At 36.3% G+C, this 27,910-nt stretch overlaps 1 protein-coding gene across 11 annotated transcripts in view; it reads right to left on the bottom strand.

Moving 5' to 3' along the window:
• Nucleotides 1-27,910, bottom strand: part of CCDC88A (coiled-coil domain containing 88A) — an 85,796-nt gene that overhangs the window by 13,540 nt on the left and 44,346 nt on the right. For 4 of the 11 annotated variants that reach the window (XM_072857536.1, XM_072857535.1, XM_072857542.1 and 1 more), the window contains 18 exons: nt 27,536-27,673; nt 23,860-24,930; nt 23,160-23,287; nt 18,967-19,108; nt 18,154-18,330; nt 17,450-17,611; nt 14,318-14,595; nt 13,977-14,120; nt 12,767-12,953; nt 12,250-12,395; nt 11,539-11,631; nt 11,126-11,340; nt 5,272-5,355; nt 4,023-4,226; nt 3,647-3,718; nt 3,022-3,108; nt 2,590-2,670; nt 883-1,148 (listed from right to left, as the gene is read on the bottom strand). In XM_072857536.1, the coding sequence (XP_072713637.1) occupies nt 883-1,148; nt 2,590-2,670; nt 3,022-3,108; nt 3,647-3,718; nt 4,023-4,226; nt 5,272-5,355; nt 11,126-11,340; nt 11,539-11,631; nt 12,250-12,395; nt 12,767-12,953; nt 13,977-14,120; nt 14,318-14,595; nt 17,450-17,611; nt 18,154-18,330; nt 18,967-19,108; nt 23,160-23,287; nt 23,860-24,930; nt 27,536-27,673 (3,675 nt within the window). The remainder of the gene's footprint in view (nt 1-882; nt 1,149-2,589; nt 2,671-3,021; nt 3,109-3,646; nt 3,719-4,022; nt 4,227-5,271; nt 5,356-11,125; nt 11,341-11,538; nt 11,632-12,249; nt 12,396-12,766; nt 12,954-13,976; nt 14,121-14,317; nt 14,596-17,449; nt 17,612-18,153; nt 18,331-18,966; nt 19,109-23,159; nt 23,288-23,859; nt 24,931-27,535; nt 27,674-27,910) is intronic. The other 7 variants (XM_072857541.1, XM_072857545.1, XM_072857540.1 and 4 more) reach the window with 5 other exon arrangements.

Here is a 27,910-nt window from a genome sequence, read left to right as displayed (position 1 = left end):
GCCAGAAGAGTATTGTCTAATGCTTAAGAACCAAAAATCCTTGTCAGAAAGGCCACAGGTGAGAGGTCATTTTGCGTATCTAACAAAAAATCCAGAAACTTAGTCCAGACTCAAGTCACAGACTACCCCTATCAATTCAGCTGTGAATGTGTATTTTTCAGTTTCAGTTGCATCGTTAAAAATAGATGGAGTCTGATCCTTACTCTTGACAGGCCCTCGTCACAGTAACTGGCTTGCTTTACCGTAGAGCACTTCTACGTTTCAGACAGATCTATTCAAGAACTAGCGATGAAGAAATCAGAATACTAGCAGAGACAAGGTGATTTTGGGCTTCTAACAAACTGTCACTGATTTAGAGAAACATTCTCTGTCTTATTCCTCTCAAATGTCAATGAGCTCCAAGGTCAGTTTTTTTGCCCAGTAGAGTTAAAAAGATGAAACTGAAGCAGACAAGAGTCTCTCCTCAGGGAATGAAGTAAAGCACCTTCCTTCCTGTTGATGTAAGACAGATCCGACAACAGCTCTACTGAAGACAAGTGCTGAACTGGAAGAAGAAAAGTAAACCTACTTTGAGTTTATGGCCTTCCATCTGAACTCTGATGAGTGTACCACGCATCAGTACACTGGACAATTTTGTGCAGTAGAGATCGACTTTCTTACCTAATTCAGTAACGCGGAAAGGGTCAAGCCGTGAAATTCCAAATGATTTTGTGTATAATACAGCAAGTACAGTTTATCAGGATACAGTCCACACTACTTCTTAATGCAGGCGTAACCAGTATCTCCACAAAGTTTTAAAGCAATTCTACTCACTGTAAGTCTTCCATTAATTCTGTGCCCATATATGGGATAATACATACTTAAAATACTTTTTAAACTAACCTCGCTTGAGGTACTCTTGTTGCTTTCTTCTAAAAACTGTTGCAGGGTAACAACTTCGCTTCCAGGAGAACCAGTTTTGATCTGTTTTCCACGACTATCCAGTGTTTCAGGTGTTCTTTGCTGGAGCACAGGACTAGACCTTGTATGACCTTTCAAATACTGAATAGGACTGCTGCTGCTGCTAGACCAAGCCTCATGTTCATGTAGCAGACTAAATTCTCCGCTGCTGTGACTTTGTGGCCTGCTTTGATTGTTAACTGCACCTGCTTTTGGGGTAAATGGTATTAATTATGCCACAAGAAAAATATATGAAAGCTGTTAAACAGTACAACCTTACTCAAATCTGGAACATTATCAGATTCAGTTAACAATAATTCTATTTAAAATACTAAAAAATCCAGTTGTCCTTTTTTACTCAAACCAAATATATGAATACAATTGCATTCCCCTGACTTACCTCTTACAGATCTTTAAACATGACATGATAGCTTCTGAACAAAAAACTACCTTTCACTTATAATCTGGGCCTCCACGTACATGATGCTATATGCCAAGAGACTAAAGATATGCCCCCGCTCTTGTTCAGCATCACTGTGAGGCACACACTCTAATATACTATTATTGAGTTTTACATTAAATGAAATACAAAGCATGGAATGGAAAGAAAATATTTTCTTCAACATAGTTCTTTAACAAGAAGCATTTAGGAACGCTGCTTCTCCAACGGTTTCTGCCATTACTTCTAGTTTATTACAACTGTGACCTGAAGGAAGCATATGGCATTAAATGCAAAATAAATTCCACAACACCAATTCTTTTTATTTTTCAATAATTATGAATTGCTTAAAAAATACTGATGAATAATCAAGTACCTCCTACTTCATGTTACTCCTAAGAAATGAACTTAAGCTTGAAGAAAGATTAATTGTTTACAGCAGAAACTTCTAATACTGTGGAGAAACTGGGGAAAGGACTGCCTTGAAGAATCTTTTACAGAAGGGAGTAAACAAACAGACAGAAAAGAAACTAAAAATCTTAAGCTAGCATTCATCTCTAAATTTCCAAACAAAGAGATACTGTTTAATAAATGCAAGCCATGAATATCAAATGAAGTCTTGAGTTGGCAGCGTTCTAGTCTAGTCTGTACAATGACCTCCAGCTACAATGGCCATTATAAACAGAAATATATCAAGGCTTGTAATATATGAAATTTAGAGAATATTGTTAAATCCAGGAACATTATTAATCTTTTAAAAACAAAATATAAAAGTTTACAGGATGGTATTACATACGCCATTTTGTCCGGTTTGTGCTGTATACTATATGGCTTTACAGCAGCAGTGCACATGTAGTAGGATGCTAGGAGGAAAAAATGGAGCAGCTTCTCAGCTTAAAAATAAGCGATTTTAAAGTAATTTGGGGGGAATTCTTATTTTGTAACATCATTACTTGGCTTAGGTTTGGTTTAAAATAGTTTGAAACTTATATACTAATATCACCCTTTTAATATATATTAAAAACATAAGTTCTATTAATACTTGTATCCTCTCCTAATTTGGGGAATGAAGGCGATAAAATGCTTAAAGAAAAACATGCTGTGGTGTGTTGTGTGTTATGGGACTTTTTTTTTTTTTTTAACCGATATAGATGACGTTACAGAGAAAATAATGGAAGTGAAGCATGTATGTAAATTCACCTACAGCATACCTTTGACTTCATGGAGTGAAGCATTGTTATTGCTATTGCTAGTGGATGTTCTGCCACTATCAAGGCTGGCTGGTCTGGAAGCTAAATGGAAAATTAGGAGACACCATGACGAACAAAGTTTTAGCAGATGACACGGTACCTTTACATTCTGATCACAGAATGCTCAGAGGCAGGAATCATGCACTATTTCACAGGCTGAGCATGCCCATTGTCAACAAAGTGGTTTCTTACAGATCAGAAAGCGAAGGGATTTCCAGGCAGTCCAAGAGGACACTTTAGAAAAGGGCACTACAGGAATAGTAAGGTACAAGGGAGAGGAAGAGAGAAATAGAGTGTACGTTTAGAATTGAAACTGACTGGTTAGTGGGAAACCAGGATTTTACAGATGAAAGGATGGGCATGCAGAAAGCTGCTCGTGATTAGGTCACTTACAACAGATTTGACAAGGAACCTTGCACATTGTTGAAATGCCACGAACAGGAGGAGCAAGAGCATCTGCACAGATAATGTCCTGTACTCCTATCCAATACAAGGGAAATGCACTGTTGTTATCTTCAAAAACGTTTGTTGCTCATACTCATTTTAAGTATTGACAGAAGAGTTAAAACTTCACTTCTAAATAATCTATGACAGCTTTCACTTCATAGCTTTGCTTGAAGGAACATGTAATGGTTTTATAAAATACAGTACATGACAAATTTAGGTCTCACTGAACAATAAACATTGAAAAATCAGGCCGGATTTGGGTTTTTTAGGATTGAAATTATAACTCCTTTTATTTTACTATTAACTCCAAATAAATTTTTAAAAGGGAAAATGTTTTGATCCTGTTCAGATGCACTTCATAGATACTTTCTACTAGAGATATAGAACATCTATCTGATGTAGTAGTTAAGAAAGAAAAGAATAATCTGAAGAAATGATACTATACATTCAAGAGATATGCAAATCACAGAAAACATGCTCACTTATAACAATGCCATTCACTTTTTTTGCAAACTTCGTTAACATTCACATAATATATCCTTAATTCATTTAATTGAAGTTCACATCTTACCATGAACTCTTGATCCTGTACTAGAATCATCACTAATACCTTGTGGACTTACATCTTCAAAGGATGTAGCATCTATACAGAGAGACATAGAAGTAGATTGTAAAATAAAATAAAATAATTATTGAAATATTTATCATCTGTAAAATATACTAAAATATTTTTCAAACCAATCCATTTTTACTTCTGTAACATTCTGTAGGAAAAATCCTGAAATATTTTATAACTGCAGTTATTAAACCTGTTCAGTATCTTAGCATGGCAACTCAATTATTCGGGTTGCTTTTTGCTGAAAAACTTATATTTTAAGTAAAACCAATATTTATATTAAATTGCTGTTACACAGTCACATCGCGGTGCAAAAAGCTTCTACCTATACCTTTATTATTTAGCAACTGCTTGGATCTGAAGCCTGTAGAAGAGTTGACAGTTGCAAAGTTGATAGCTGTAGTAGAGAAGGCCATAGCTCCCAATTCTTTCCTCCTTTTACCCGTAGATATATCATCAGGACCCTCCAGATGCTCAGAACTACCTGTCCATTGTCCTCCTGCTAGGACCATGGACTGCACCAGGTCATTCATGGCTGGGATGCAAATGAAAGCAAATGATCAGCATGGTCAATGTATTTGCTTCTCTTCTTATTTTGTATTGCAAAACGTTTGACAGTTTTCTAAGCGTTAAAGCGTACTGAATACTGGAAGATATAAACACAAGATCATCCATGTTATGACATGCAATCAGCTCAATGAATGAGAAATGTTATGTCAGAGACTTCTTTCAGCTCTGTATGGTTCTTAAAACTGATTTTATTAGGTATAATCACCATGCTTGCGCTGCAATGATATGCAATATATATGTTAGAAGCTTTGATACACTGTTTGCAATGATAAAATGGAATGAATAAGGATAAAATGGGCAAAGGTGCTAATACAATATAATGCCAACAACGATACGGGATCCTTGTACAGTGCAGGTTACTGCAGGCATACTGTATTTTACATAATAACAAATAAAAGGATCTGAAAAAGATGACATCTGATGATATTCACCTTTACTTCACAAAACTAGAGAAAACTGTCCACCCCTCATTATAAAATAAAATAAAGAAATCAATACAACATTTTGGCAACAACAACTGATGAATACTTGGAAGAGTGACAGACCACCATACAGCCTTGCACTATTTTCTACACTTTCTTTAAACAAAAAAATTACAGTGATTTCTTAACAAAAGGCTTATGGAATGTGTAATTTAGAACTATTTAGCTTAACACAGTGCACTGTAAATTTATATACACAGAGACGTGTATATAGACAACTATGTATACAAATATATGCAATCACAATGCACTGAATATATATATGTATGTGCGTGTGCTTGTGCATGTAAATGTGTGGGTACGTGTGTGCACATGTGCACATATATAAAGTATTCAGTGCCAAGGTTTAAAAAAAAAAAAAAAGAAAAAGAAAAAAGAAAAAGCTCCAGCTCCTTGTATTGCAGCAGGACTTGCACATTGCAAAACAGGAGGAAAAATACAGCGCAGTCCAGGGAGAGGTTAGTGAAAAATTAGTAATGGAAGCCAGTGTAGCCATTTAAAAGAAGCTGAACTGTCATAAAGTCTTACACATGGAGCGACGGTAGAAGGCCTTCATTTTGTCTTTTTCCTTCGGTCTGTTCCTCAAAAAGGGCAGTCTTTTCAGTGCAACCACTTTTATGTCATAGCATGAGGAAAAACGGAAACAGGGAAATGAAAGAAAAAAAGGGGAGAAGAACAGATGGAAGTTAATGTTGAAACTAAGGACAGAAATGAATGTCTGAGTTTAAGCTATGTATGCTATGCTAAAAACTATCATCCTCATGCTTCTGTGTGATAATGAAATATGAAAACTACACTGAAATATGAAAACTACACTATGAAAACTTTAATATACTCAGAAATGCACCGAAAACAATGGTGAAGAGTGTAATACAGTTTGAAAGTTCTAACTGCCAAGCTCTTGAAAAAATAAATATAACTCCTTTGCAGATGATTATAGAAATTGACGATTATATAGTTTTTACTGTGAAAAATAGCATTTCTTGAACATAAAGAAAAATGTGAAGCAAAAAAAAAGCTTAAAATGAAAGCAACTCTAAGTACAACTTCTACTTTAAAATATGTTCACATAATTTTTTTTTTTTTAGATTAATAACTTCTGTAATGTTTTTTGCCCTGCATCTCTAGTAGGACACAATCTATTATCAGTCTTAATTTGTTAGATTTTGTGCTCATTAATAATTTTGGTCATCTACTGTCTTGTAGAACAATTACATGGACCTTATGTTCAATCTGCTGTTTGTGTGCAGTGACTTTAATATTTTACTGAAATAATCCACTTCAAATCTGTAATAAGAAAAGTAAAATCAAGATTTATTGGCTGGAACGGTATACACCAAATTTTTTAGCTGAAAAAACCCCCGAAGATTAAAGAAAAAATAGCAAAAGAAAATCCAAATGTGACTGTTGCTGTAACATTTGGGGAGGGCTAAGAGAAAATTGAGATACATAATATCAGGAAGCAGAGTTAAAATTACAAATAGTATTAAAAAATGGAGGAGGGAGAAATCACAAGTTAATCTTGTCCTTAGATTCAGCTGTTCTGCATTAGTAACCGATTACTGGCAGATACCTGCATTTTGAAGCATCAGATAAATGTGTCAGCTGACCGCCAAGCATACAGGAGCCACATGCAAACAACTGGCATGTAAAGATCCAGAAAAAAAATGCATAATGAAATTACCAAAAAGTTCTTATTTATGCAGATATGAGAGCAGTGTAGTCTAGTCTATCAGCCCAAGATCTGCTTATTTTATCTCTCTGAAGTCACTTTTGGGACACGTGCTTTGTCATTTGCCTTGGTTTTCTACTCAATCAGCAGCTTGTTATACAGCAGTTTCTATTTTATACAGCAGTACACATATACATATGCATTTACAAGTGCACATGAACTACCCTGAAAGAGAAAGAATTCTCCCTCTCCATGATACTATTCTGTGTTTGCAGTTACAGTAAGAAGTTTACAGTGCAATCCATTTTACAACTTCCAATGAATGCATGATCGGCACAGCCACAAGCATCAAACACGCACACAGAAGTTTCCACAGTTGCAGAATATAACTCTATTATATATATACTCTAATATAATTGACCGGAGAGGGACAGCAAACACCCTCCTATGTCAGGTCCTTATAATGCGGGGTGAGGAAGAACAGGGAGAAGAGAAAGGCACATGTGCTACCTATGTAAAATAAAAGTACACTAAGTACAATTTCACCCTATACTTGTAGGTACTTCAAAAGAACCAGGTTTTTGGTTTGGGTTTTTTTTTTTTCCCCCCAGATCACTAAAGCATTCCTCCTCTTGTAGATCCTGAGGAAATAAGCCAAACCCAACATAAACACAGATGTTGACTGGCTCAAAAAAAGCAGAGACACCGCTAAACCTCCCATAAAGGAGACATGCATATTGTCTATCTAATTGTATATGAAAGTACATAGCTTTGAATAGCTCCCTGCCAAAGGAATATGAGGCACAGCATCAGACTGGTTTTCTAGCAGGTAAATAACTAATCAGTTTTAACGCTAATGCCAAAACGAAGAGGTAATTCTATTCTATTTCTCCTACTTTTCATCATCATGGTGAAACATGACTCTCTTGTAACTTCTATAATCCTTTATAGAGAAGATAACTGATCCCTCTTAATTAAAAACATCCACCCTAATCTTATTAAAAAGTAACCAGAGGCTGTTCAAGAATCATTCGAGTCACCTGTGATTCTTGTTCACTAACACAGATCACTTCGAAAAGGACTGATTTATGGCTCTCGGCAACTGTACCAAACAGAAAACTCCACTGCAACTACTGATGTCCTGGAAATCATACATGAAAACCTGTTCTTTGGTAAAATGCAACCTCCTTGACAGACTACAAAACTAATTTCTGCATAGAATACGACTAAACAAACGTCTTGCAAAAAAATACTGGAATGGCAGAGCTACAGAAGAAACAAACAGGACACCACAAAGTTTAGCTTAGGCAGCTTTCGCTCTTTACACCTTTATTCCAACAGACTTCAAAAATGGGATGGCAGGAGGACTATTTTGGTCTTAGGAATCATCTACTCAAAGAACCCTAGTTATAATTCATTAACCTTTCTTTCTTTTTTCAGTATTCTATGAACGTGTTTCTTGCTTTCTGAGCTGAGAATGAATGATGAGTATTGCAGAATTCCTCCACTGATCAGGAAGTCTCCCATTTTGTAATCCTCCTAGTGTTTGCCAGAAATAGTCTGGGGAATTCTGTACAGATAGTATTCAAATCCTCACATCGTTTTGTTCATGCACACAAGAAAATGTTAGGCAGACATTTTCTAAATGTTTTAGTAATAGAAAACGGAGCCCAATATACTTCTTTTACTTCCACTATGATAGGATGTGTCTGCTACTTTTACTACTATTTAAAGATGACAGGCTTATTAATAGCCTTAATTCCTCGGGACATTGTTGATCATCTAAAGTGGAGGCTACCAGAAGTAATCTGTTTTTCTCCTCAGGAAAAAAAAAAAAACAAACCAAAAACAAAACCCAAAAAACCACAAAACACTTCTACTTGCCTGCCTTGGGTTTTCTATGTAAGAGCTCAGAATGGTATCCCATCCCCCCTGAGAAAAAAGGCTCTGCACAAAGCAGATGTCAGATCTGTGGTACTCACCTGATTCAACCACTGAAGGCAGACATGAAAAGCAAAGGTGAAACTCTGCAGTCAGAGGAGCATACAGTATCCACACTGCCTGCAAGATTTAACTTGTGCTGCATACAGTAACAGCCATACAGGCACCCCTCCCTCCCTCCCTTCCAGAGGACCTCTGGAATCAGACAAGGGCTTCAAGCACCCTGTGAGACCTCAGGTGCTGTTTTCTCTGCAGAACAGGGTAACCTGATTTTTGCACCAAGATCACCTATCTTTATAAGAGAATAGGTCTCTTGAAAACATTTGCATGAGAAAGTGTCCTGTATTAGGAAAACAGTCCCCATCAGCACCTTCTAAGGAGAAAATCTACAGATTTCACATAGCAAATCTCTCTGTCAGTCATGGTAGCAGCAGGATAATTCATTTTGGAATCGGTATCTCCTCTCGCTTTCTCTGACAGGGGATATGGGGTAGAAAACCTATACGTCTCAAAGATCACTTTATGTCAGATACTCTGTCCTCTAGCTTTTGAGAACGCCGATTTGCGCCAGTGACTGCAATTTCGAGAACGTAAGCTGCCTTCTCTTGCCTACTGAAGGACGTGCAGGACATCTCACCTCAACAGTTCCCTCTGGAACCACCGCCATTCCCGGACGCAGAAGATCAGGGTGGAACAGAACCTGTCTCTTCCCATACCCAAAACTGCCTTCAACCAGTGTGGAAAGCTACAATACCTGAGCATTCACATACACAGGTGGCAACTTACAGGTTTTCTTTCTTGCAGTTTCTTTCTGCAGAAGCCACTACTGCCAAGCCACTTCTTACAGAAAAGAAAGGAGCCACAGGATCTTGATATTTAGGATTTACAGTCATTCTAAAAGCAGAAGAAATAGACTGCAAAGTGTGCACCACTACCGGTACTTCTCACACTGAGATATTCTCTTAACTTTGTGAGATGCAAACTGTCTCAGTAAGATTGTCAGCATTGAATTGGCACATAATTCATCCAAATTCTATCAAAAACTGTGGTTTCCATGGTGACATGTATAATGCAGGAAGGTTAGGATCCAGAATTAGATCAGCCCTTCCAGTTTGTGGATAAATACACTGGGATTAAGGGGACCATGAAGAAGGTCCATGGAGTAGAAAATTAATGAGGTCTGAACAACTTCAAACTTCTTTTGAGGATCAGCCACCGTAACTTCAACCACGGCTCCACCAGGAAGACAACTGCACACTACAAGGTCCCAAGTATCATGCAAAGAAAACTGTCACATAAAAGAGCCCTTTCAGAACATGAAAGTGTTGACACAGATGCAGATGGTCTGAACCAAAGCATGCACACTCTTGATTCAAACTAACACACTTGCAAACACATCCACTATAGCTTCAGTCACTCCTGAATTCCACAAGACTTCCAGTTTGTATGTAAAAGCAACAGTTACTTTTTAAAAAAAGTCAAAAGTACCTGTTTTGAACCTTAACAGACCCTTACTGAAAAAGGCTAAGCTTCCCAAATTGGCAAGTTAGCAACAAAAGTGATAAAATGTACCCTCTAACTTACTATTTTCTTCAGTTATTAAAAAAATACTCACAAATTTTATTTTAAGTTTCCCTGAAACAGTGTTTTTAGATGTTTTTAACTTTGACTAAGCTTCTGCAATAAGCACAGGAGAAAAAAAAATACATCATAATGGCTTTAATCATTTTTAACACAGCAAATTCATAGCTGGCACAAAACCTAGAATATCTATCTGCTGTCTTTTGAAACCCAAGACATTCAATTTAAAAGAAGTATTGCAAAGATTTTAAGTGACTGTTAACACACATGGATTCTGATGCTTTTACATGCACAGCCAAAATGCTTTTGGTGCATAATTATTAAATACAATCATTACAACCTGTTAACTTAGCTGTAATATTATCTCTCAAGTTGAGAAAAATTGGGCAGTTTATGATTCATGCCAAGAGTGGATAACAAACAATACAGGTAATAAATGTACATGCTGCACAGAATCTGGCCATTTATACTGCAGGCATCCTAACATGACAGCTGTCAGGCTCTTTCAAGGTTAGCAAATTGTGTCTGGAATATTCGATCTACCCACACCTCTGTAAGCCTCCTCAGTCTCCCTCTCGGCCACTTAACTCTAATCTTTCAGGTCAATAACAATTCACATCTTTTTAACAGGTTATATTGTCTACATTAACTCTTCCTATTGCATATCCAAATATTATCAAAATTCTTCATCGCTGGTTTTGTGAAATGCTGGAGGAACACCTTCAGACAGAAGATCTTTTTAGCAACTAAAGGATGTTAGCACAGCCACAGCTTGGAAAGCACTTCCAAGACAAGGGGAAGGATTCATGCTGGGACAAGTGGGAGAAACAAAATAGGGTACTAGTGGCGACATCTGACATTCTATCCCAAATTCTGCTTGTCTGACCCAGTAACAGTGCCTGCTTCGTCTTACCCAAGCACTGTAAATGTATTTTAACATTTACATTTAGAGCTACAGGAATGCTAAAAACTAGTGCCTGCGCAAACACTCAAGGAGTTTGCAAGAAGTCAGTATAAATCTGTCATTAATAAATGAGTTCCGGCTTTGTTCCTAAAGACTTTAAATATTATCTTTAAAAATCGTCCAAAACACACAGCCTTTTCTGAGCACCTCTTAATTTTTAGGTCATATCAAAAAGACATTTAGCCAAGGATTATGAAAAGAAAGTAATGTTTTGCAGTACTCACTACTACTCTTTTTGGTCCCCAAGGTCTGGCCATCTTCAAGAGAGTTTGAGCCCACAGAGGAACTATCCTGACTGTCCTGGTGCGGCAGCTGAAGAAATCCTTCACTGGATTCTGAACGGGTAGGTGTAAGGGTCACGGACTTCAAACGTTCTCGATTAACATCCTTCTTAGATTTTATCAGCTTCCTCATTTTCAGAGTAATCCAGTTGCCCCTTCTGTTATCAAGAATACAGTACATTTATTGCATTTATAATACATTACTTATGCCTTCAGACTTTTCCTAATTTGTATGCAAGAACACAGACACGATTCTGCTCCCCTGAGATTTAATGAAATCTTGATTTTCAGCTGGAACAGAATAGGTATGTCATGTTTTAGATTTGTGTTTATTTTTATATCATGTTCATCAGTACCTTCTTGGTGGAGATGGTTCATAAAATTTATACTGATCCATTATCTTCTCCTCCAATTTCTCCTTCTGTCGCCTTAATTCATTTAGCTTGTCACTATAAACAGAAATTAATGATAATGTATGCTTCAAAAATGTATATATAATGTGTGAGTAGCATGTTCCTTTGGATATCTGTTATCTGAAAGTTGTCACTTTTCATGAGGAATTCTTATATAATACTTGTTTCTTATTGAAAAAAATCAAGAAAGATACAGCAAACAAGCAGTCTTACATTTAACATTATGATATAAAATTGAAAAAAATTCCATTTGCCTTTATTACACAACAGAATTTCCCCCTTTTTTAATAAAATGCCTATAGACTATAACAGAATCATTTCAACAAGCACATTTTCTCTTCTCTCAAATTCACTAAAAAAGCTTACAGATTACAAACCTAGGAACTTTGCTTGTAGTAGAATGAGGAATAAACATTTTTATTCCTCATTTGCGTCATCAGTAATGAACACAGTTGCACTGATCCTTTAGAACTAAAAATAGAATGTTTGTAGTTTATCTGCTTTTCATATATAATTTAAATTTTTATTTTAAAAAGAGAAACACTTCAGAAGTAGCACACGTTAATTTCTATATAAAACAAGCTTTAAAAAAAAAAATACAGGTATTAATGTAACTGCCCTAATCACAGTAATTTCATTGCTTTAAAAACTCACATGTACTGCCTTTGCTCTACATGGAAGAGATCCTTGCTTTCCATATTCTGCTCAAGTAATGTTCTATTCTGTAGCATTAATGTCTGAATTTGATCTAGCAGATGTCTGTTTTCCTCCTCCAGATTTCCTTTAAGCTGGCTAAGCAGCTGTTAAAATATATGAAATGGTACATGCATATATATATGTGAGCATATTTTACACACAGATAATGAGATTATAAAAAAATTTAGGTCTACAAAGGATTCTGATAGTCAAATCAAACAGAAAACTTAAAATCATGACTCAACTGATAAAAGCCTCTTTGATGCTTTAAATAACTTAAACCAGTTTATCTAACACGAGCCCCAATTTTTTTACTGTCTGTACAAGAAAATTAATTTGTCTTCAGACCAACTTCATTATCTCAAACCAAATGACTAATTCTCAAGCACTTCATATGACTTTATGAATCTACAGATACACTTATATAAATATTACAATGACACCAGTTGTGAAAAATAGCATAATTCTCACATACCTCACATTGATTATTTAGTTTTGTAGATGTAATATCCAGTTGCTGGTACTGTTCTTTGAGTTTAGAAAACTCAGCTTCTAATCGTGTTTGTTCTAGTTTGGAATTGTTCAATAATGTTTTCAAATTCTTATGATCAGTTTGGAGAACTTCATTCTCTCTCAAGAGCTGACTGTATGTATGAGTAAGCCTGGAATTAAGACACCATAAAAGAACACATGCAGCTAGAAGGAAATGCCTTTGTGACCCACATTCCCTCTGAAGCATGAAATTCCCAGGGCTCTATACCACTCCATAGAATACATATAAAAACTTCTTAGTGTCACATACTGTAGGTAAGTCATCTCTTAGTCTAATTTTCTCAGGTATGCATTCTGCCTTTAAGCCAAACACTCCAGGTTCTCCGTACGTTTAAAAATAAAGCAGGATTTCTAAATGCAGACATCACAACTAGTTTTAAGATACTGCTTTTCAAAATACAAGAATCTTACAAAATGGCTAGAATTTCTTGCCAACACAAAATAGTAAGGAAGTAGAAATGGTCCAAACTTTGGTAATCATGGAGGTTGCACAGATCGACTCTTGGGCTCCCTTTGTCCCTACTGGGCCCTGCCGTGTCCCTCTCTAAAAACAACCTCCAGTTCCTACTAATCGCCCTCACACACCACCAAAGGCAGGAGGCATTTAATTGTGAGCCTCTTTGCCAGATGAACAAATCTTAATGCCTCTTCTTGAGCGGGGAAGTATCACCCTATGTAAATACCACTATTCAACCCGACTACTTAAGCAAGCTATACCTCAGTTGCGGGGGTCAAGCAGGGCTTTGCCACCCACTGCATTTCTACTCCTCCTGGTATTAACCTCAGTTATCTTGCCCCTCAAGCCACTCACACAGAGTGGCTTGCTCCCTCTACAGCTCACAACCACACTGCACAGTGCTTCGCCTGGCCTTCCTCAAGATGCTATGTGGGATTCAGCATCCTCCAGATATAATAATTATTCTTTGTGGGTTTGGTTTTCTTTTTCGCGTTCAGTTTTTCTAAAATGACTGTGTCGCAGACCAACGGAGTGGAGTTGCTATAAGGTATAGATTGTAAGTGTCCTGAATTGCAGCATCAGGTATTAAGAAATGTGAGAGGATACACCCCTCGTTTAGACTGTACTGGCAAGTGCTCAGAGCTCTACTAATACACGTATCAGACTTTTGCTTTACCTCTCATTTTCATCACGAAGTTTTTTATAGTCTGCTGCTACAGTTTCATGTATTTCATTTTGCTGCAGCATTTTCTCCTGTTCTATCTTGAGTACTTTCTCCAATTCTTCCAGCTGCACCTTCTGTTTCAGCAACTGATTATACCTGCAAACAAAAGTCATATTTAAGTTTCTTTTTTTGGAATGACAAGAAAATATGGAATTTTTTGAAAAGGTGATCTTTCAGAGTTTTTAACATCTTAATGTCACATTTAAATAATACTAATTTTATTCATACTAGTTATACGGCATTTTTTGCTTTTTGCTCAGACTTTCACTTTACTTATGCATATTAGTATTTACCTATCTTCTAAGTCCTTATGCTCCACCTCCAGATTTTTGTGTGCAGATTTAAGACTTCCATGTTTAGCAATCAGAGATTCATACTCAGAAGCTTGGCGTTCATGCAGGTGTTCCAGTTTTTCATGATCTTTGAGAAGCGAATCATACAATGATTTCAGATCCTCACGTTCCTTGAGCACACACTCGTTCTCATTTTCTAAAGCAGACTGCTGGATCAACAGTTGGGCATTCTGATTCATAAGAGATGTGCTTTGAGAATTAAGGGTGGAATTTTCAACCTGCAGTCACAAACATGTGACAAGAGTCACAAATTAATTTCATAGTCTGGATTATCTTGTCTATCTCCTCCTATTGAAAGATATCTTGAGTTTAACCCTTAGCAACCTTCTAGTTATTCCATTACCTGGCAACCTTTAATGGAAATACTTTTTTCTTATATCCCAATAGACAATTTCAATTCAAAATATTCCAATAATATTTTTATAGCAGTATTGCAAGAAAGCACTTAAGCATATGCTTAAATTCACGGGGGGTGGGGGAGGGGGTGTGTGGGAGAAATCAAATTGTTATTTACCTTCAGGTATCTGTGAAAGTGAGAGGCACACTTTCCTCTCAGCACTGAGAGCTCTAGTATCAAAATATATTAGAGAAATGGATCACCAGTGATCCGCATATCACAGAAGCCAAATCTGTGACATGACTAAAAGGAACTTTCATATTAGCACAGATTTAAAAAAAAATAAAAAATCTTTATTGTACAGAATCTCTATTGTCACCATAAAATCCTTATTGTACCCACATATCCTTTACAATGACACTTCAAACAGTAGCATCCATTTAACAGAGAGAAAGGGAAATAAAATAATATCTCCTGGAAGGAACTACCCATATTCTGTTTTACTGAGGGACTGCCATTCACAGTTCTCTTCCAACAACAGTTATGTCAGCTGATCACTTTATGTACGTGTTGTGAGGTCTGGTGGAAAGTACTCTTCTTGTAGAAGAGTACAGTTTCTCCAACAATTATGTCAGAACAGTATTAATCTCTATTAATACATTAAAGCCTTCAACATTAGACAGATTAAAAAAAACAACAACAACTTTACTTTGCGTGCCTCTGGAAAGATTAAACTAATCTAATCCTTGGATATCTTAAAGAACTGATGATACCTAACGTGCTTGTCATCTGACCTGTATTAGGCTAGTTTCCTTCTCTTTCCTATTCAAGAGATGAAAACCACAAACTACTGAGGCTTCTAATACCCTCAGGGTACCTATTAAGGGAAAAAAAAAAAAAAAAAAAATCTATCACTCCAGTGCACGCTGTTACTAAGGAACAAATCCCTTTCTGTTGGAACTGCAGCATTCTTTGTTACAGATGAGAAAGCTGAACATTTCACTGGAAATGAAGGAATGTCTGACGGCATATGTGTGCTGTGCAACTTCCCAGACTGAATCCTGAGTTTGATTTAGTTCAGAATTCCCAGTTATCCTTTAAGACATCCTTTCTCTTGTACGTTCCTTATGCATATCAGAAGGAATAGTAGAATTACAGTTGCCTAAGAACAGTTTTGACGTAGTCCATGTAGACCAGCTTAGTTTGCACTTCAGATTTAGCTAGTAGTTAATCACTGTTATTTTCATGGACGTATTTCACCTTTCATTTTGATTTAGAGTTGATGTAGAGCGGTCTTGCAACTTGCCTGAAGCTACGAGCGAAACAGCTGAATTCTCAAGGAAGGAGAACTCCTCCCTCTGTCAGTCTGTTGGGTATAACATCATTCAGTCATCTCCGGTGACAAAAATTACATTGCTCTGTGAGGTTCACCACAAACAAACACTAACAGCGGAAAACGCTTAAACACTTTCTCCTCCCAACTCACTGCCTCAATATCTTCAAGTATCTACAGGTAATTTGTTCTCCACGTTTATCACATAGAAAAGGCCTGTGCTGTTGTGCAATTCATGAGGCAAAAAAGGAACTACATAGCTATTCCTGGTTTTTGGACAAATGGTATTACAAAATACTCAAAAGAGTTCTGAATCCCAGAGATATATCCTCATCTGTTTAAAATGGTGTATTTCCATGCCGACGTCCACTAATTTTTAACGACTAGATGAGACACAGCGCATGCACAAATGTTCTGTTTTGTTCATAGGCTTGCCAGCCACAAAGGGGAGTACTGTGCCGTAATTAGATTTCAATGTGGTAGATAGAAAGTCCATCTGTGGTACAACCGTGTTCTGCATTCCAGAAAGAGACAGGATGGTACCTTCAGGCATTCACAAAATGCATTATTTGTTTACTCATTTAAAGACTCCTTCACTCTTTGATTTCCATCCACCCTCCATCATTTCTGACATTGTTTGCTGTTTCTGCTGAATTGTGGACTTTGTATTCCCTCTTTAAATAGTTTTGATTCTTAGAGCTCCAAAAAGCATTAGATCCATTAACAAGAATATTTAATTTATCAGAGAAAAAAAAATAATTTGTATTTAATAACCGTGTTAAAGTATGAAGAACGACATCTGAATTTTGGCCATAAGAGCTGCAAGACTCTGTGGGCAGCCATTTTTATAATTTCCATGGTCACACATTACCTTTTTTTGCCTCTGAATTATCTGAATTCAATCTTCACATATTTATGTAGTTTTCAAAGGTTTTTTTCCAAATCTTCTGTACTTACTAACATCTTGATTTTCCTCTTAGGTATGGCTTTTACTTTTTTTTTTTTAACTCTATTTATAAAAATAGACAAAATACTGAATTTATTAGAGTCTTTTTGGACACACTACTTCCCTGACCTTAATTTAGAAGGAAAAAAGAAATTTAAAAAAAAAAATTCTTAGAAGACTGGAGAAGAGAATCTACTCTACTCCTAAGTATAAAGTCAAGAGTTTAAATTAGAAAAACATAAAGGATTAAAACCAACTTCTAGAAATGTTATTATTCGCCATAAACAAGGTATTAACTGCTCTTAGTGCAGATTATTTGCACATTACTTTCTTTTCCATGTCTGTACCAGAAGCAAAACGTGACTTAGAATACACTATTGCCATTTGCTTTAAAGCTTTCATCTGAAACAACTTTGCATTAATTTTATTTTTGAAAGAAAAATAGGAAAATATTACCTGCAGCTTGGCATTTTGAGTTTGTAGAGTTGTATTTTGTTCCTGTAGAGAAACAGTCTGTCTCTGAAGTGCAAGAATCTGAGCCTGCAGATTGCTATTCTGTGTCTCAAGTTGCTTTAATTGGGTCTTCAGTGCTTGCTTCTCTGCCTGCAGTGTAGCATTCTTTGAAAATTAAAAAAAAAAAAAAAAAAAAGGAAAATTTGAGTTCACAGCTGTTTAATGAACTTCAAGAAAAAACCCCCTGTTTCTCCAAAACAAACAAAGCAGCATGACTTTGCAGAGATTTACAGGGTGGAAAAAAAACTGTAAATCACCGTATATAACTAAGTAACACACAGTGATATTATCACTACAGGTTAAGATTGAAGAAATGGGTAACTAAAATTGTACCTATGGAGAAATAGTAGAAAAATCTCCATGACTCGTATAAATAAGGATTATATAAGAGGGATTTAAGAGATATCTGTGAATTCAAAAGGACAAATTGAGGTTTCCACATTTCCTTTTAAATGCTGGTCAAGTGCTTTACAGCATCTGTCAGTGCAGAATCCATCTGCTTCATAAACTATATTTAATTCGCATTCTGCTTGGTATGTAAACCAGGTGATAAATTGCATACTTTCTTAACAATACTCTCGTTCGTATTACTGGAACAGCTCACAACAAATAATTAAAATCAGAATAATATTAAAAACACATCTTACATTCCTTTCTACTTCAATTAATCTATCTTTAACTTTCAATAATTCTCTAGTAGTTTCCTGATTTTCTTTCTCCCACTTATTGACAGATTGATTGTCTTCTCCGCTTCTTGGAGGAGAATTCTGAACCATCCTTTCCTCTTCTTGTCTTTGCTTGAGAGCTTCATAGTTCTTTTTCACCTGAAATTATTTAGGACAACTTATATTAGGTTTTCTACATCCTAATTTATTACATGACCATACCACTTTTCAAAGAACAGAAACTGCTATGTTACTGTATTTGTAAATTTGCTTTTTGTATATGTTTGGGGAGATGATGTACAAATAATTTATGAATACTGATAAGTTAAACACTTGGGCTCACAGTCATACTTGTCTCACAGAAAGAGACCTCTATTTTCTATTTTATTCCAGTGCTTTCAACTGTATCCCCCAACTGTTATAATAAAGTACAACAACCAAGGAGATTGTGTTTCTTTTTTTAACCAGTCCACCGAGGCTGTGCAAGGTAGATCAGAAAATGTAACTTACTAAGAAATGACTATTTTTGGCATCCCAAATCAAACCGACTTCGAGTCATTTATCCACCGGACATATTCAATGACCAATTAATACTCTCATCAACAATTTTTCATGTGATTTCAACACTGGGCCTGTATTATTGCAGTCTTAAAAAGCAGCTGTAGCTTTGTCCTGCTTTACATTACCCCAACAATGCCCACCTTTTGCTGTCTTACGCAAAAGGTCAAGTGTAGAAATGACAATAGCTGGTATAGGAGAAATTTAATCTTATAGAAAAAATGTTGTTCTCCTTACTGTTTTAAGTTCCTGACGGAGTTGCTGGTTTAAATTTGTTGATTCTTCTAAACGAGCCTCCAAAGCAGCGATCTTTTCCTCTTTTATTTCGAGAGACTTCTTAAGTGTGGATTCTAATTTTGACTCCAAAAGCTTGTACCTACTGATCAATGACATCACACATTAAAAAGTCTGTATTTCAAAAAATTATTTGAGGTATTAGAATTCTAAAATGGTCTGAAACAGTAGCCTCATAGCTAAATTCAAAACTGCTTGTATGCTGACTCTACTCAAAAGCACAAAGACACCTCAGTATTAATATCAAGTCCTACGTCTAAAACAAACAGAAGGTGGTAGTCAAAAACATTTCTGAATCCTTCTTTCTTTTAAAACATATTAGACATACAAAAAGCCGCATTCAGCCACACCAGTAGGGTGCTGGCTTTATTTGGATCATTAGTGCGTGTGTGATGACAGCACTCTTCCTTCTGGCTCCACTCCAGCAAATCCAGCAGGGACCTGAACTAAATTTGAACATGAAGTATTTGGAGAGCAAGATTTTCATCAATTTCCATTTCCTGCCAGCTCACAAAGAGGACGCACTAGGGAAGGAGACGGAACATAGCACTTTGCAGGTGCATACTCATTTGATGTATGAATGTGCAAATTGCTCACTCAGACCAGCTGCCGATATTTTAAGACTTATCACTCCTGATGTGTAAAGCTTCCTTTTTTTTTTTTTTTTAACCACATTTACAACACTGTAGGGCACCTAAAAAACCCAAACCACATATTTGGGAGAGAAGTGGTCAGATTTAGAATATATCAGTTTAGAACAGTATCTCCTGAAAACTGCCAGTGGAGGATATTCTAATGAATTATTAGCCTTTTTAGAAAATACTGAAAACCACACTCATCAATTGCTTTCAAGCGGTTCAGTCACTGTACATGTGCTCAGAATCTGGAAAACATTCCACTTCTCCCCACAGCAGGATAAAAATAAAACAAAACACTAATATCCCCCTCTTTAGTTTTGACTGCTGAAGAATCTATCAGTTTAGTGAACAGAATAGATTGCAATAGACTCCTGAATGGACAACAGCATTACATCTAGTCAGGAACTGGAGCAGAAGACCAGTGGCAAGAGAATTAATAAGTAGAAAGCTGTCCAGTAGCATCATGTAGTAGGATGAGAATCCTAGATTTTAAGATATGACAAGTAATTCTCAGGAACTTAAGAAGCAACAGGCAGTCTATGACTAGTAGAATAGGTATCATTTCATCTTCTGGAGCTGAAGCATATATTCATCTACAAATAAGAATTTCTGTTACTGAAAAGTTATACAATTATGTAGAAAGCAAAAAAGGAAACAGACGAATAGCAGAGACCCAATATCCAGTTTCCTTTTGAACACCTAATAATTGAACACCTAATAATGAAAGATGGTACAAATTTTCTAATATCATTGAGATTTGGGTATGTCAGATTCAGGGTCAAAATCCATAAATCTTTTGTCTAAAGACAACAGCCATTTGAAAGGCAAGAGAAAAACGGAAAACACTTCAAAGTTAACTCAAACATGGTCAGCTTAGGCCCCAATAGAAAGACTCTGAAGTGCTACCAGGAACATTCAACAACAAAAAAACCCCACCCACAAGCAGCTCTCTCCAATCAGGGAGAGAAAAATTGTGCATTTTTAATTTCTGTCATCAAAATAACAGAGACAGACCAAAAATATACCGAGAAGTAATTTTGGCCATAATGAACCTAGCTTTCTACAGGCCTGATGAAACAATTGCTAATGCCTCACCTAGGTAATACTATTAAGAAAGCAATCCAGGTGCCTTTTGGATAAATGAAAAAGTCGAGAATAATGGAAAGGCAGGACAGTGGCAGAGCAATTTCAAACCAACCCCTTTGAAAACAAATATTCCACATTCACAATCATCCATCTCTACATGAGGTTGTTAAAGATAGGTCTACGTTCTGGTTTGAGAAGCACAAAACCGTAGCACAGCCCAAATTCCTCCACATCTAAAACTATTTCATCACAACCTGAGCTCAGAGGTAGGCTTTAGATAATGTTCTGGGTAAGCTTCAAGATATAAAGCTTATTGCACACCTCCCCACAGATCAGCCCAAATAGGCACGTCATACCCAGCCTGATACCCAAATATCTTGTACCACCAAATATTCCATCTGCTTTTGTGCTGCTTTCACATGGTCAGTGCTGGACAACCAAGTTTGCCATAAACACCTTTCTAGACAGGCATTATCTCCTGCTGCAAGGCAATCTGCAAAGAAGTAAGCATGAACTGTTCTTACGACAGTGCTGCTGAGCGGTAGCAAATTACAAGAGATCCAAGGTCAGCAGTAGACACATGCCAAGCGCAGGTCAACCAGTATGCAATGCTTAAGACAGCTCTCTGGGCTGTGCTCTTAACATACAATATATACACAGCAAAAAACGTGCACTGATTCCTTGAAAAAGGAATACCCATTAGAAGAGCACTAAGGGAAGGTGGCAGGAATGAAAAGAAAATTACTTATTTGTGTAATTCCCACACACAGCTAACCTAGAAGCAAAGGAAGAAATGAAACTGGAACTGGTCATGACAGCTGCCAGAAGTATGTTAAAAGTTCATTTACAGATTATAATTTAACGAAAGCTGAATAAAACTCCCCATTCCACAGAGACATGTAACTCCAAATTTTCTTCCAAATTATAATTTATAGATCCATTATAACATCATTCTGTAAAATGTGAAGGAAACACTAGTATTGTATGGCCCAAAGTCATAATTCATATAGTGCCACAAACCAACTAACTTATGAGAAGTGAACCCAGAACATCTGATCTTTAGAAGTATGAGCACTTGTGAAGGACAAGAGCCATTGTCTGGAAAGTAGAAGTAGACTCATAAATCTTTTCATGTATAATTTGCAAAAGCACCTTTACAGAACAATATTCTCTCCCTTTTCAGGAGCACTCACTCCAACCACTTGGAATCGAGAATGTGATTTAGAAAAATGTTGCTCAATCTAGACTTCATCTAAGCAGTTTAAGGTTCAACTCAGCTCAAGGATTGGTTCTTCTTTGGTATATTCACCTAAGGACAAGCCAAACGCATACTATGCACTGTATGCTATACAGTAATGATTAAATCGGAAGAAGTCACAGTAGTCAAAGTTCTGAGGACTTTTCTTGACAGCAGAACTCCTCATCTGTGAGCTGAGAAAGGTAGATGAAAGACACCAGCAGAAAACAAGAGGTGGTAACAGATTCTCCCTACAGGATTCTGGCACCACCCCACTAACAGAGCACTGGCAGCAAGAAAGGGAAACTTTCTGTATTCCAAAATACTGTACTTTTAAATGAAGTGAAGAAAAAAAAAAAGTTTGGTTTTCTTTTGATATAGAAGGCCCAAAATCAATCTACATGTTCATGACAACCAGTTGTAATAACAGATCATGACAGCAGCCTTTTTTTTTTTTTTTTTTCAAGAGCACAACTGAATAGCATCGTGAAATAAAGATTGGCTAGAAGCCCATACTAGTCTGCTTTTCTCCTGTCACAAATTTTCCCTAAATCCCTGCAGGATAAGACAGAACACAACATACAGTAGAGGAAACAGATGTCAGGATAGCAGCTGCTTTATAATGGCAGGTGTGGTAGAGTGATAGAGCAGTACGAAGTTTTGGAGACGCTCAAGTATTGGATACTTCCCAGCCTGTGTAAGTGGGAATGCAAACAGTTTCCTTTTGGTAGGAAGAATTAGAAGGAAATAGTCGTAAAGAAAGAGTGAGCCAGTTTAAGGTAACCATTATGTGACAAAAGTGTAAAAACCATGTCTATCACTCAAGCAGTCAAAAAGGAAAAAACCCACTTTGGGCCTATTATCTTTTACTGCTACTGTTCCTGCTGCTAACTAGAACATAAAACGTTTTAATTATACATTACCTGTATCTACTGACATACTTCAATAAATTTCTTGGTAACAAGAAGTGGCAACTCACTTTCACAGACAGCTGAATGTAAAAGCACATCAACTACCTTATTAATTTCAAAGAACAGTAAGTTCCATTTTGGGTCTATTAATGTGCCTTAAAATCTAAGAGTATGCACAAAACCAGTCTGTAAAACCATTTTATCTTTATGAATAGAAAAGGTCCTCATTTCTACACTGTTCCAGGTAGGCCTTGACATTCTCACCTGTCATCACTGCTCTGTTCATCATGCAAGAGGCGCTCCTTGTTTAAGCCTATTTTTTCAAGTTCATGGGCAAGTTTTTCTAGATCATTGTTCATTTGTTGAGTCTTCAATTTTTCATTCACCAAGTCCTTACACAGAAAAAATTACCATCAGTATTATCATATAAATAAAATAATGTAGTCTTAATTCTAGAAGTGCTGAGGCAAGAGTCTTTTATCACCACATGACTTGAATAACTCCATGTTAACTCTCCTTTCCTTCCAATTTTTAGCCTTCAGCTATATCAGACATTACATTGCTAACTATAATATGATTTCACTGTAGTTGTTTACTCCCTTCCTTTCGTAGAACTTCCCTTTGAAATTTGGTCTTCAACATTACGGTGAAGGGGAAATGTTTCATCCAGAACAAATACTAACATGAAGAATCTGAACAACATTCTTTTAACAAAGGCTCCATGACAATTCTGTAAGGTTGCTTACAGACTAAGTGTAATATGGTTATATTACTCCATTTGATTATTATGATTATCTAAGTTTTGATTATCTAACCCTTTCCCGACTGTAACCATTAAAGATGCTAACAGTATACAGATTAAAGCATAAAAAATACAAAATACAAACTTTTCTTTAAAATACAGATACAGTTTCTCTACATTACAAACAGGTTATGACAGGAATGGTAACTAATTTCTGTTTACCTCTCGTAAAGTGACAAGGGTTTTCTTATCAATGGTAGCTCTTTTCACGAGTTCTTTGTTTTCTTTTTCTAGTTCTTTCAGGCGTACACATGACTCTTTATATACAACTATTTCTTTAAATAGAGATTTATTTTCCTTTTCCAGATTACTAATTTTTACATTGTTTTCTTCTAAAGTACTATCTTTAATTTCTGCTTGCTGTCGAAGCCTTTTATTTTCTTTTTCTAGCTGTTTCTTATCTTTTTCCAGTTGAGAAGTCTCTTGTTCTAACAACTTATTCTCCTTTTCCAATTGCTCCAGGCGCTTACTAGAGATTTTTAACTCTTCTAAGTTCTTTTGCAGAGTCTGATTTTCAGACTCTAAATCCTGTAATTCACTTTCTAATTGCTGAATCTTCTTATTGCTGTTTTCAAGGGCTTTCTGTAGCCTTTGGTTTTCTGTGTCTAGGCCTTGGTAGCTGACTTCCAAGCGTTCCGTTTTCTTAAACGAGGCTTTCATGAGTTCAAGGCTTTTTTTAAGTTGCTCCTTTTCACTCTCCAGTTCCTTGTTTTCCAATTGTAATTGCGCCACTTTAATGCTTGTACACTTCAAGGATTCAATTGTTCTTCTTAATTCCAAATTTTCTTCATCAAGTTGTGAATTCTCCTTTTCCAAGGATTCTAACTGAAAAGTGAGATTTTTTAGGCTATCCAGAGTTTTTTTGAGTTTTCTGTTTTCTGTTTCCAGGTCTGAGTTTTCTTGTTCTAAGGCCTCAATCTTCTCACAAGTAATTTTTAAGTTAGTAATTTTTTTCTGTAATAATTCGTTTTCCTTCTCCAGATGATGCAGCTCATTCTCGAGTTCTTCTGCTCTCTCCCCTTTCTCTTTATAGTGTTCCAGTTCCTTCCTGACTTGCTTTTTTTCAAATTCAATCTTATTTAACTTACTGCTCGTCTCTTTAATAGACTCATGAAGGATTTTATTTTCTTTTTCAATTTCTTTCATTCTCGCTTCAGCACTGATTTGTGAGCGTTGCCTCAGAGAAGTTACAGTTTGATTCAAATGTTCGTTTTCTTGTTCTAATAGTTTAATCTAATTTGGGGAGAAAAATTGTAAACTCTGGTGAGTGACATGCCAACAAATAATTACTTCCACCTATAAACCAAAAGCTACTAAGATAATAAGATTACATCATATTTCCCTTTAAGTTTTTTAAAAAAATTATCTTACTCTACTGGTATGTATTTGCAGCATTTCAAACATTGTGTATGTACACAGGTCCAAGTCTGACAACAAAATAAGTCAAAGTGAATCTTCAGATATCTTCCTCTTGGATATTAGTAGATAACGAAAGTAAAACTAATGAAGCACAAACCAAAGCAAAGCTGTATCTATTTCTTAGCTTCATTTCATTTTCATTTGCGTTTACCCAGAGTTAGATCATTTTTCTTAAACTCTGTAATTTCCAGAGTTGTGTGTCCACAAAGAACACCACTGCAGTCAAGTTCTAAACCAAACTAGAGATGGAGGGAGGTGTGGGAGCTGCAAAAGCGTCTTTATTTCCCTTGGAAAAAAGAGGTGCTCTGTGGGATATGAGGGCATCCTGATCACAGTCAACAACATTCTGGGAAGAAACACATCAAAGTTGCATTAATTTTTGAGTTAAAAAGAACCCTTGGACATGCTGTTCCAAAACAGCTTCCAGAGAAAGTAAATCATATTAGATCTTCTTTAGGTATTTCTTCACATTATTCACGTTATTTTCTTAAGTAAAAAAATTCTTGGGTAAAAAAAATTCACATTATTTTCTTAGATAACGTCTTCCCAGATTTACTTCAAGGATAAAGGCAGCATTTACATCTTAATTTTTAGTATTTCTTGACTTTTTCAGTTACTCAAAATAATTTGTAATTATTTGGGTATGTAACAACAGACAGCAAAATCCAGAAAACTGTTTAGATCAATATTTAAGAATACACTAATAACATAGCATAAGGGATGTTTCAACAATAAACTGTTGTGGAGAAAAGCAAAAGTGCTAGTTGCAATGAAAAACAGACTGAGAAAATTATAGACTGTTCTTTCATATTTAAGTCTGAATGTAACTATTAATTACAGGATCTACGGCTCCGTTCCCAGCAATGACAAACTGTTCTGAAATGATTAATGAGAAACTAATTAACAGCTGTCTAAAAACACAACTTTGTAACACTTCTTCACAGAACTTGGTATGTTACTTGAACATGCATGATGACTTTCTATGAATTCTGCTTCTATAATCCAAACTTAACAAGAAATCATGATCAATGCCTCCATAATTTTTGATGACATCAAACGGACCTTGTATAGTTGACTCCAATAAGTTTCAGCACAGGATTTACAAAAGACATGAAAGATGCTGCTAACCCATCACAGCTCCTAAGTATATTATTTTAAGGCAGAAATAGTCCTACTGAAATGTCAGTCCTACTCCAACACATTGAAAACAATATACATATCCCTGATGGTTGAACTGGGACTTATGACTTATTCCAGAAAGTATTAGTCCTTTTCTCCCTAGAGTACACTTCGAATACAACGTATAAATCAATTATTGTACCAATGAACACTTCTGAACAAGACAAGCTGGCGTATTTTCTTTAAAATTATCCCCACTGTTCTCTTTAAATGAAAGTAAAGCTTCAATGCCAAGCTTCCCCCCCCCCTTTTTTTTTTTTCCTCTTTCTTTTCTAAGGCTGGAATTTCATTTACTGATTAAATTGGGCCTCTAAAAATTTTCAGAATTTTTTAAAGACAATATTCTGTATTCCAAAATACTGTACTTTTACATGAAATTTAAAAATTTCAATCTCATCAAGAAGTATCAGTGAAATTTATAAAAGATAACTGCAGTTCTAATTGTGAAGGACCTGATTACTAAACATGGGATTTCCAGAAGTTTCCATAACTTGTTTCCTAGTGGCTGCCTTCCACAAGCCCTCTGAGTTGCTCTGCAAAGACCTTTAGAAGGTGTCAGCACCCATTAGATACAGATATGTCAGTGACATTCAGTACCCTCCCAAACACAGCTCAAATCTTTTACGAAGACCCAGATGCCAGTTTCTGGCAACCAAAAATAAATTCTGCTATCCACCTACAAGTCACAGCTAGAAAACATTCCAGTATAGGGGAATATTATGAAGCTGGATATGATGCTTCCTACCCCAGATAAACAAGACTGGAGTAACACAGGAGGAATAGAGTCCGCAGCAGACCAGCTCTCCTACACTGGTCTCTGTCAGGTCCCTTTGAGGGACAGGCTGCTGTAATTCTCATTAATACTCCGACATTACTTCAAACGCTGGACCAGCTGTCTGGAACCTGTTTTCCTCTGTCAAGAGGTGTCTGGCTTACCTCCAAAGTTCCCAATTTTCTGTTTTGGCTGAGCTACACCCTCTAAGCAACTATAGCAAATGGACAGCCCATGAAAGCCACAGAAGCATTACAAAACACTAAAAAGTTCTAAAACTAACAGTAAAGCCTCAGCTAAAAATGAGTCATGCTTCTCACTGGCTACAGGTCTTAGACAAGCTATTTTGTGGCAGATATGTCCTTTTGGCAAATCTGCTACATTTACAATCCCTTTATGCCTGTAAAAAAGTACAAAAGGAGAGCAGTACAGTACAATGCAGCATTAAGACTTGATTCTGCTACTCACTTGTCGCTCTGAGTTTTCTCGAAGTGCTTCAAGTGTCTTTTCAAGCTGTGCTTTTTCTTTCATCAAATCTTTACTCAAATTTTGACTGTTCTGAAGACTTTGTTTCTCCTGGCTAATTTCACTCTCTAGCTCTTCAAGCTAGGGAAAAAGAAACAAGTTTTTTTAAGACGTACTTAAACATGACAATACTATTACTCTTAGCTGGGCTGAAGGTACTCATATACATGAATAAAGAACGTTAAAGGAAAGAATAAAATGTAATTTTCTATTCTTTATCTGAAACAATTCATCTCTTCTAGGAATAAATTCACTTCTGCCAGAATTTTCTTCCTGGCTCACAAGACTATATACATAAAGTACTTTTGCATAAGAAAA

This window comes from Ciconia boyciana, chromosome 3 (assembly GCF_034638445.1).
Source record: "Ciconia boyciana chromosome 3, ASM3463844v1, whole genome shotgun sequence".
Classification (NCBI taxonomy): Eukaryota; Metazoa; Chordata; class Aves; order Ciconiiformes; family Ciconiidae; genus Ciconia; species Ciconia boyciana.
The sequence above is the reverse complement of the archived record's forward strand: the minus strand, read 5'-3'. Positions and strand labels throughout refer to the sequence as shown.